An 11,772-nucleotide genomic window follows, 5' to 3' on the forward strand; every position below is an offset into this window, starting at 1 on the left:
CACATTTCTGTATACATACAGATATATATATATATATATCTGGTTGATATACATACTAACTAAGCAAAAGAATGGAAGAAAAAGCAACAAAGGCAGTGCTTTGCTTTAACAAATTTCACTTAATTTACTTTTATTCAAATTTTATTACGTGGATCTCTTTAATTTTTTTTTACTTTTTAACAATATATTCTTCAAAAAAATACTATTCAAAACTATTTAAAATGGCCACCAAACAAGGGCTAAATTTCACTTAGGGCTTGTTTGAGCCACATTATTTTAAAAAATATATATATTCTTCAACAGTGATTTGACATCATTTCAACCATACATTCTTCAATAAAATAATATTACACGCAAATCTAAAACTTTTCCTAATTTTTTAACCACATATTTTTCATTGATTTGACATGAATAATCCATTTTTTCCTAGAATGTGGCTCAAACATGGGTTTAATTTACTTTAATTATCAGCCATGATTTAGTGTTCACATTGATGACCGCAGGGTTAATATAATATACACATGGGGTCAGGATTATTTTATTCATGGGGTTCGTGTCCTCACGAGTCATTTGGCATTTTCCTTTAATTATTTTGTTTGTCAGTACTTTGCACGGACATCGATGGAAGATTTATTGGATTTTCCTTCACAGAAGTCTATCAGAATAGAGATAGTGTGTAGGCCCCATGTGTAATAAAAAATGCCAAAAAAATTACCCACCGAACTCACTTGTGTGTTGTCTGTAATGGTTCTATAAGATTCTTTCTATAAGTGAAGCTCTGCCCTTTATCGGATTCTCAATTTTCAATGCTAGGTGGGCCTGAAAATCACCTCAATCACTACTCTGGGGTCCAGAGTACCTATCATTCAGACTATATCAACTCTCCCCATTTGACGTAAAATAAAATAAATAAATAAGTAGGTGTAGTGTGGAGGTTCGATTGTTGAGACATGAAATTGGACTCCTTATAAGTGCAGTGTACAAACAGCTCTTATTCCCTTATTTGTTGGGACATATTTCGTAATTTACCTCTCTCACAAAGATTTATGGGCGGGGCAGTGGGATCCTCAAGGTTGGGGTTCAACCTTTTTTTTTTAATAAATAAATAAGTAAAATATATAAATATATAGGGAAACTGACAGCAAAAAAGAAAAAAATGAAAAAAAGTTAAGGAGAAATAAAATATTCTTTATTTTTTCAAAGGAATACCATGTTTCTGATTTTTACCCTATTCCCAAACTAGTCCTCAATTGAATTGGCCGGTCTATTTTGATTTTCCAAACACTTTTCATCCAACATGATGGTAATAATAGTAAATCACCAGATTTTTCAAGTTATATATTTCCATTAATTTGGCAAATAAAATGCCAGATTTTTCAAGTTAATATTCTGATTAATTGACATCTACTCTCATTTCAATTTCAAAATTAATTGTCTTTTACACTAGTCCCAACTTCCCTGAATAATGGACCCCCTACTCTCATTTCAACTTCAAAATTAAGTCTCTCGATCACTGGTCCTAAATTTCTACAAATTATTATTATTTTTTTTACATACACGTTTCTATCAACTCTCTCTTTTGTCTTATTACCACATTTTTCTCTACATATACAGATATATGTCTGGATAGGATATATAATAATTAAGCAAAACAAATGGGAGATAACCAAAAACGGCATCTTGTTCTCGTACATGGTATATGCCATGGAGCTTGGTGCTGGTACAAGCTACAGACACTGCTGGAGGACGCCGGTTACCGTGTCTCAAATCTTGATATGTCAGCCTCTGGCATTGACCCGAAAAGCCTAGCTGACCTTAGCACATTTCCTGAATATACAGACCCGTTACTTAACTTTATGGAGTCGATTCCATCAGTTGAAACTGTAGTTCTAATCGGACATAGTCTTGCTGGCATGAACTTGGCTTTTGCAATGGAGAAATACCCTAAAAAGGTTTCTTTGGCAATTTTTATTGCGGCTATAATGCCTGACGCTATAAATAAGCCATCCTTTGTTTTGGAAGAGGTAAAATTATGTATACTCGTAGGAATAGCTTATTATCCTAGAGTTAGATTATTTTAATGAATTTCACTTAACTTACTTTAATTAACTTGGTTGGCAGTACTTCTCACGGATCCCGCCGGGAGCTTTTATGGACTCTCATTTCCCACCATTTGGCCGCCCCGAAAATAAGCTGATGGCAATAAACTTTGGTCCGCAATACATGGAAGCCACAATATATTCACGCTCCCCACCTGAGGTAAAAATATATAGAGTGGACCAAATGGTAAAAAAAATTTTAAAAATGAAAAAAGTTAAGGGAAACTAGAAAGACTCTTTATTTTTTAAACGAATACCATTTTTATTATTTTTACCCTATACAACTTCCCGATCGAATTGACCAGTCTTTTTATTTTTTTTTTTTTAAAGTTTCAATTTTCGAGACATTACTTTTTATCCAACATGATGATAATGACAGTCCACTACCAGATTTTTCAATTTGACATTTACATTAACTTAGCAAATAGAATGCCTGAAATATAAAAAAGAAACAGAAAATAAAATTTTAATGACTGAATTAGCCAAGTAAAATTAAATTGAGTGGTCGAAATGAAACACTGCTATAAACTGACTAACTAGTTTTTTTAATTCATTATGGTAGGATCGTACTTTAGCAAATAATTTAGTGAGGCCAGGCTGTTTCTTTATGGAAGATTTGTCAAAAAGGAAGCCGTTTTCCAACGACAAGTATGGATCCGTAAAGCGTGCTTTTATTATAGCTGGTGCAACTGATGCCGAACACAAATTCTATCGCTGGGAAATTGAAAATTTTGAAGTGCCAATAGTGAAAGAGATGGACAAGGAAACTACTGATCACATGGCAATGATTTCAAATCCTAAAACTCTTTGCCGATATATATTGGATATTGTGGAAAATAAACCAAATTAATGATCACTGATGAATTCAAGAATCATTTGTTGTCTACTAGTATTTCAATAATTGACTGAGTAATTTAAGGAGTCTTCTTGGATATGTAATAGCCACGTTTATTTTGATGCATTTCCCTGTATCCTCTAGTATGTTTGGAATGTAATCTGCAATAAGTTTTTTAGGCAATAAGAAGTAATTTTCAGATTATATTTCTCCAAATTATCGCCTTCAAACCGGGATTAGAGCATTCAAACATTATAGAAATTGTTTATAGAATACTGCAACAGCAACATTACTTGGAAAAGAAAATCATGGCAAATCCAAGTAATCTGGTGTCTCTTATTCCTCGTTTCAAAGGGGGAAGATTATGACTATTTAAGTCACAATATGAAAGTGTTATTGAAATCTATGAAGCTCTGGAATATTGTTGATGAAGGTTTTGAAGATCTAGAGACTGAAGATGGAATGACTCAAGTACAAAGAAATGCTGTTAATGAAAAGCGAGAGAAGACAGTAAAGCCCTTTTCCAGATTTACTAGGCAATTGAAATACCGGCGTTTGAACAAATTACAAAAGCTGAAAATTCAAACAAGCTTGGGAAGTTTTGCAGACAGCACACCTGAAAGCCCAAGAACGACAAACCAAGCGGGAGTGAATTGGTTATCTAAATCCTTTTTGAAAATAAATGCAAGTTTAAGCAATTAAAGTAATTAAGTAGGGAAGATAACACAAGAAAAATAATAAGTAGAAGGGAAAAGAAGGCGCAAATGATGTGTTATAGAGGTTCGATTAAACCAACAATTTACGTTCCTCGTTACCAAGCTCTCCGTCATAAGCGAAACCTTTTTCACTATAATTGATTGACTTATAGTGCAATCTAACCCTTACAATGCTTCTGATGACTTACAATCAAGGAGCACCAATCCTTCTATAACGTTAAGCTTTCCGGGACAACACGACCCACAATCCAAAACAAGAAAAACAAAAATTACAATTAAAAGCTTCTATCTTAATAAATGATATGAACACAAGTATCAAGAGAGAAGTAGGTATAACACTTTAATAAATTTTAAAGAATATAGCTCAATTGTTTGTTGAAAAACTCTAATTTTACAAGTTTTGATCACTCAAAAAGTTTTTCAAGAATTAAATGTTTTGATCTTTTAAAGATTGAAAACTAAGGTAGAAAAGATCAATAAATACCTTTCTTAAATCCTTCAAAAATTGTTATTCTAAATGTGTAAGAAGAGGTAGTATTTATAGCTCTCAAACGGCAAAAAATCTATCAATCCGGACACAGAATCTAGATATCCACTTGGGGTCCGGACGGGTAACTAGCCGTTTGAAAAACAATAAAAAAAAAAATCAACCATTACAAGCCATCTGGATGTCCGGATGGGCAGCTACATGCCCTTTCGAACTTTTTCCTTCGTAATGAAATTTTGATGTAGGTACTTGAAGGATTTTTTTATTTATAGTGTATAGATAAGTATTTTAAATATTTTATCTTGAAAATCGAAATACTTATCTTTTGAAAATAATTTTTATGCTAGTATTGTTTGTCGTGAAAGTGTTTCGTGCATAAAAATTGTTTGAGCTATACTCGATGCTAAATATTAAAGTGTTTTACCTTTACATTTGAGTTTAAAAAAAATGCATCTATAACTAAAGTCTTCAATCTCTTCTCCAATGTGATTTTTTGACGCGAAGCTCGATTTTCATCTTTGGATTCGTCGATCGCCAAATTTCTTTTTATATTGATCGTCAATCTCCAAAAATGGTCATCCATATACTTGATTCTTGATCTCGATTCTTGTGTCTTCATTCTTCATTAATTTCGCAATAATCACTATGAACACTTAAATTAAAGTTAAAATTAAACAAAATTTGTATGTGATAATCAAAACGAGAAGTCAACTATAAGGTGAAAAACACCTTGGCGAAGAGAGAGTAAAAAAGGTATGCTTATAATCCTTGAGATTAGAGTTTGAGAAATCGAAAATGAAAGAAAAAGTATTTCTGATTACTTCACAAGGGTTACCATAATTATAAATCAAATTGCATTCAGTGTTTTACATCACAAGGGTTTACCATCAAGGTTTGATTTCACTGCTACCACAATTGAGGAATTTAAAGACTTGGAGACACTTTCATTAGATGATTTACTTGCATCATTACAATATCCTGAATTGCGAGTAAAGCATAGGAATCCTTAACTACCCGATCAAGCACTCAAATCTCAAATTTCGGGAGGTTTTAATTCTAATACTTTTAGAGGAAGAGGACGATATGGAGTTCGAGGAAGAGGCCACCATTCTTGCAGAAGAAGAAGAGGATTTCAAAGTGGTGGAGAGTTCAAAAAAGAAGTAAAGGATGATCCCACAAGCAACATTCAAAGAAGTTGAGGTCGAGTATATCAACAAAGAGGTAGAAAAGAATTCCCTAAATGCTATTATTGTCATAAAACTAATCAATGAAGTAGTGATTGCTGGTAAAAGGGAAAGGAATATGTTGAATGCTATCATTGTCACAAACTTGGCCATAAAAGTAATGAGTGTTGGAATAAGAAAATTATGGATAAAGCAGAAACTAGGTTCATTCATAAAAATGACAGTGATGAGAAGTACACTTCTGAATATTTGTTATTAACATGTGAAAATAATCAGAATGATGATGTTTGGTTTCTGGATAGTGATGCTAGTAAGCATATGACTGGAAATAAAAACTTGTTTTCTAATCTGGTGGAATTAGAATTAGGACAAGTTGGTGATGCTAGAGCTTTTGCAATTAAATGGATTGGAGATATAACAGTTGAAACTAAGACGGGAAAGCTTGAAAACATGTGTCATGTTTATTATGTTCCTGGTTTGCGAAGCAATCTATTAAGTGCTGGTCACCTTTTAAGAAAGGTATTTTAGACCAATTTGCATGATAAATTGTGCTTTTTGACCAGAGAAAATTAGATTGTCAAAAAGATCTCATTGGTATCAAATAATTTATTTCCTATTCAGCTAAAAGTTACTAATGTTGTTTCTCATTACACTAGCACAAATGGAGAAATTTCGAAACTAAGGCATGACAGGCATGGTCATTTAAATTACTGAGCTTTGAAACTGTTATTAGAAAGGAAAATGGTGAAGGGTCTTCCTTAGATTGATCAACTGAATGAAGTTTGTGAGGGCTACCAACTTGGAAAGCAACATGGAAGTCCATTTCTACACAAGTCATCTTAGAGAGCCAAACAACCATTACAACTTATCCATTCAGACTTGTGCGGACCACTTCCAGTTTTATCTCTTAAAGGAAGCAAATATTTCATCGTTTTCGTTGACGACTTTAGTAGAAAAGTTTGGACATATTTTCTTAAGGAAAAATAAGATTGCTTTCAAGCTTTCAAAGATTTTAAAGCTGAAGGTGAGAAGTTTTCTGGATTTTCTATTAAGACATTAAGAACTGGTCATGGGACTGAATATCTTTCAAGTGACTTTGAAAATTTGTGCAGAAATCTCAAAATAAGACATGAATTGATTGTACGGTATTCACCACAACAGAATGGAACTTGTGAAAGAAAAAATCAAACTATTATAGAAATGGAAAGATGCATGCTGCTAAGAAAGCAACTACCATGAGAACTTTGGGCAGAGACGGTTGCTTGGGCACTATATTTGATCAACAGCACACCCTCAAAAAGTTTGAATAACATGACTCCACATGAAGATTGGTATGGTTCAAAACCAACAGTTTCACACCTAAAGATCTTCAGTAGTCATGCTTTTGCCTATATATTGGATGCTATAAGGAATAAATTGGATTATAAAGCTTAGAAATGCATTTTTGTTGGATATAGTGAAAGGTCTAAAGGTTGTGAATTACACAATCCATTGATGAAGAAAATTGTGATAAGTCCGGATGTGATGTTCGATGAAAATGCAATCCTTGAAGGTAACAAGAGCAATCAATCAATAATATTTCAAAAAGGAGATAATACCTCAAATGAAAATTGTGACAATTCTTCAAGTTGTGGATCCCTTTCATCTCCAAGTTCTTCTAGAGGAGAAGAATCCGATGAAGAGTCACCAAGAACAAAAATGAGAAGATTGCAAGAAATTTGAGTCTAGAGATCCTAATCATGAAGAAGATGTTATTTTGTTTGCATTTTATGCAGGTGAGGATCCAATTTTATATGATGCAGCAATAAAAAGAAGAAAAATTGTGAAAGGTCATGAAGGAAGAAATTGATGCCATTGAAAAGAACAATATGTCGGAGCTTAAAAATATGCCACCAAACAAAAAGCTTATAGGAATAAAGTGGGTGTTCAAAACTAAACTCAATCCTGACAATTCAGTCAACAAACACAAAGTTCGGCTTGTAGCAAAGGGGTATGTGCAAGAAAAGGGGAAGGCTACAATGATATATTCACCCTAGTTCTATATTTGATACTATTCAGCTTATAATTTCTCTAGCTGCTCAAAATAGTTGGAAGCTCTTGCAAATGGATGTTAAATTTTCATTTTTAAATGGTTTTATTGAAAAAGAGATTTATGTCGAACAACCATCAGGTTTTGTGAAGGAGGGAGAAGCGCATAAAGTTTACAAGTTGAAAAGGGCCTTATACGGTTTAAAACAATCGCCAAGGGCTTAGTATAGTAGAATTAATGCATTTTTTTGAAACAAATGATTTTCATAGAAGTCCACATGAACATACTCTCTCTATCAAAAATGGTTCTGATGGAAGTTTCATTATAGTGAATCTTTATGTTGATGATTTTCTCTTCATTGGAAATAACCTGGCTATGTGGGACAAATTTAGAGACTTGCTGATGAAAGAGTTTGATATGACTGATTTGGGAACATTACTTAATTTTTTGGGTATTGACGTATACCAATCAAACAGTGGAAATTTTATCACTCAAGAGCTATATGCTAGAGAGAATCTAAAAAGGTTTAAGATGGAATTTGCAAATCTTGTTTCAACTCCGTGCATTTCAGGCTAGAAACTCCTAAAAGAAGGAGAAGGAAAACTTGTTAATGTTCAGGAGCTTAGTGGGAAATCTGATGTACCTTACAGCCACAAGACTTGATATCATGTTTGCTATGAGTTTAATAAGTAGGTTCATGAAAGCACCATATTCAGAACATTGGGAAGCTGCTAAAAGAATTTTACGTTATGTGAAGGGGACAATTGATTATGGCATTTTCTATCAAGCAACTGTTCCAATTACACTCTTTGGATACACTGATAGTGATCTTGCACGAATGTTGATGATAGTAAAAGTATGTCAGCTGCCAAATTGTATGGATATGAGGGATTTTGGAGAATCTAAGCCACAAGCGGATGCTCCTACAACTTTTTTGTGTGACAATAATTCAGCAATTTTTGTTACAAAGGAACCAGTTCTACATGGGAAGACTAAACAAATTCGCATGAGGTATCACATCTTGAGAAAGCTTGTTCATGATGGAATAATTTAAGGCAATAAGAAGTAATTTTTCAGATTATATTTCTCCAAATAATCCAAATAATATTGCCTTCAGATATAGCAAAATAAATATATTTAAAGAATTGTTTTTTTAATTGTTGAGAAATAATGTACTCTTTTATGATATTAATGGCCAATATTTAAATACTATTAGAAACAGTAAAGTGCAATAACAAATGTTGTCAAAACTGAAATAAAAGTTTTTTTTTTATTATTTTTGCTTTAATTTTTAAAACAATTGTTGTCAAAACTGAAATAAAAGTATTTTTTTTTTATTTTTGCTTTAATTTTTAAATTACTTGGTGATTAGATTATGATTCTAATGTCAGTATCAGTACATGTAATGATTTTGTAATGTTATTCTACAATAAGTATTTTCACTAACTTAAATGGACAAGATGAAGTTGAATATTTCAACTTATCAGCAACTTGATGGAGAAAGCTATCAAGAGGCATGGCATAATTGAAGTGTTAATTAGAAAGTGTCCAAATCATGAGATAGTTAAGGATCAAATGTGCAATATTTCTATGCCAGACTTTTCCTTTTTGCGAAATCTCATGTGGACTCCTCAGCGAATAGGTCTACAATAACTAAATCCGTGCATGAAGCCATGGAACAGTTTGAGTTTTTTGTTAAGACAATCAGAATTGTCGTCAGACCATGTAGGCCCAAAACGAATAGCAGGAATATATAAGTTATATGCCTCTAATGTAAATATTGGGGCACTAATAAAACAAATAAAATTCTTGGTGAAAGCCTAAGTAGAAGGTGTGTACGCAGTCCAAATGAGTTTGGTCTATGAAAACAGTGGGCCTAAGTATTATATTAAGGATTGCTTATTACTTGCAACTCCAGATGAACGGGCGAATTTAGTACAGAATAATCGATGCCTATAATAAAATCAATACTAAAAACATGCAATCTGGGATGGAAGCAGAACCCCAATTTCAGGTGGTTGAAAGATCAATATAGTGGTATTCAACTAATCGTCAGCACGAGAAGATAAAGTCTGGGAAGATGTTTTAGTATTACATGGAAAAGACCGATAAAATACTTCTCGCATTAAAATAGATGATAAATTCAGCAGCCCTCTATCAAGAATACTCAAATTAATCTGTAATAGTCAAACAGACCATAGGATAACTTGCCTAGAAACACTAAAACTAATCTATGGAAATAGTTGCAGGCCAATAGCATTCACAAAAATGGGACTCTTGACATCCATGGACTAAGGCAACTACTCTAGTTAAAGCAAATGTAGAAAGGAATGATCCATTTTTTGATTAGACTGATGGGGCCAACAAACAATAAATTCTAACAAATATATATAAATAATAGAATAGAATTAATAAACTAAATAAACGGTGTTTTCTTTTATTCGAAATGCCCCGTGATCTTCAACCAATTATGTGCTTCAATCTAATTACCAGGAGTAAGCGCTATAGCCTGTTTCCAATACTCAGTTGCTTGATCAGACTAAGCTTCCGCAATTTCAGAAATCTCCCTGGCGAATGGCCTGTTCTCCCCGATTGGAATAGATAGGTTAATTCTTTCCCTTAGAACCGTACTTGAGACTTTCCTAACTCATACGGCTCAGCAATCATTTGGTGTCTCCGTTTATTCTACCATATCTAACGAATGAGATTTCTGCTGGATCTATCCCATTTTGGGGGTTAACCAAAAAGGTTCATTACCTGACTGAAATTTGTATTCAATTTGTATTAATAATCCGTTTTATTTTATTTTATCTTTTTTCCCACCTACAATAGAATACATTCCTCCTATCATTAGAATTTTCTGAAAGGTAACTATCTCGGTCTCATATATAAATTTATGTAGAATTTTTGAAAAAGACTTTCCTTCTTAAACAAGCAAAAAAAAAAAAAAAAAAACTTACTATCTTTGGGATCTGATCCTACACTGCTGCTCAAGATTCTACGAAAATATATAGATCCAAAAGAGAAAATATTTTGTTATTCTTTGAACGGATCAGTACCTGATTTGTTATTTATTGCTTTTATTAGAAAAAGTCCATGTTTCAAAGAAGAATTGGAAAAAAAAAATAGAAAATGGCTAAATGAAGCAAATTCAAAGTATGGGACCAAAGTGTAAATATTTAATTGTTGATTTGGACCATAAAAGATACTCTGAAGATTGATAGGAGTCAATTGAATGCAAATTGGAGTCAAAAAGGAAAGAGATATGATTAGAATATTACCATAAATCGACTTCAAATCATATAAGATACCTTCAAAATTTTTAGTCAACTTGAGATCCATTTTTCGGATGGAGAACGCTTAAAGAAAAAAAAAACTTACTATCTTTGGGATCTGATCCTACACTGCTACTCAAGATTCTACGAAAATATATAGATCCAAAGAGAAAATATTTTGTTATTCTTTGAACGGATTAATACCTGATTTGTTATTTATTGCTTTTATTAGAAAAAGTTCATGTTTCAAAGAAGAATTGGAAAAAAAGAACAGAAAATGGCTAAATGAAGCAAATTCAAAGTATGGGGACCAAAGTGTAAATATTTAATTGTTGATTTGGACCATAAAAGATACTCTGAAGATTGATAGGAGTCAATTGAATGCAAATTGGAGTCAAAAAGGAAAGGGATATGATTAGAATATTACCATAAATCGACTTCAAATCATATAAGATACCTTCAAAATTTTTGGTCAACTTGAGATCCATTTTTCGGATGGAGAACGCTTAAAGGAAAAAAAAAAAACTTACTATCTTTGGGATCTGATCCTACACTGCTGCTCAAGATTCTACGAAAATATATAGATCCAAAGAGAAAATATTTTGTTATTCTTTGAACGGATTAGTACCTGATTTGTTATTTATTGCTTTTATTAGAAAAAGTTCATGTTTCAAAGAAGAATTGAAAAAAAAGAACAGAAAATGGCTAAATGAAGCAAATTCAAAGTATGGGGACCAAAGTGTAAATATTTAATTGTTGATTTGGACCATAAAAGATACTCTGAAGATTGATAGGAGTCAATTGAATGCAAATTGGAGTCAAAAAGGAAAGGGATATGATTAGAATATTACCATAAATCGACTTCAAATCATATAAGATACCTTCAAAATTTTTGGTCAACTTGAGATCCATTTTTCGGATGGAGAATGTTTAAATTGGAAAAATTGTATTTTTAGAAGAATTGTATCTCTTTTAACTAGCTTTCCAATTCACTTTGAATCACCTGAATCGGACATCGAAAGAGAAAGTTATGATCAAAATACTGAAAGTTGTGCAGAAACAAAATTATGTGCACAGGAAGGCAACTTTCCTTATTTGATTCAAACTCTTTTGGAAGATAATTTGGACGTGAATTTTGACCTGATTT

At 32.6% G+C, this 11,772-nt stretch overlaps 1 protein-coding gene across 1 annotated transcript; it reads left to right on the top strand.

Annotated features, from left to right (window-relative positions):
• Window positions 1-1,616: 1,616 nt before the first annotated feature.
• On the top strand, window positions 1,617-3,131 carry LOC111379239 (salicylic acid-binding protein 2-like). The gene is made up of 3 exons (XM_023002582.1): window positions 1,617-2,024; window positions 2,122-2,259; window positions 2,662-3,131. The coding sequence occupies exons 1-3, from the start codon at window positions 1,656-1,658 to the stop codon at window positions 2,947-2,949; spliced, it is 795 nt and encodes a 264-aa protein (XP_022858350.1). The 5' UTR covers window positions 1,617-1,655; the 3' UTR covers window positions 2,950-3,131.
• Window positions 3,132-11,772: the final 8,641 nt, after the last annotated feature.

Source organism: Olea europaea, unplaced genomic scaffold, assembly GCF_002742605.1.
Source record: "Olea europaea var. sylvestris unplaced genomic scaffold, O_europaea_v1 scaffold1955, whole genome shotgun sequence".
Taxonomy (NCBI): domain Eukaryota; kingdom Viridiplantae; phylum Streptophyta; class Magnoliopsida; order Lamiales; family Oleaceae; genus Olea; species Olea europaea.

Coding starts and splice junctions, on each gene's coding strand:
- LOC111379239 (XM_023002582.1), top strand. CDS start 1,656: ATGGGAGATAACCAAAAACGGCATCTTGTTCTCGTACATGGTATATGC. Junction 2,025..2,121: donor CATCCTTTGTTTTGGAAGAG/GTAAAATTATGT, acceptor CTTGGTTGGCAG/TACTTCTCACGGATCCCGCC. Junction 2,260..2,661: donor ATTCACGCTCCCCACCTGAG/GTAAAAATATAT, acceptor TCATTATGGTAG/GATCGTACTTTAGCAAATAA.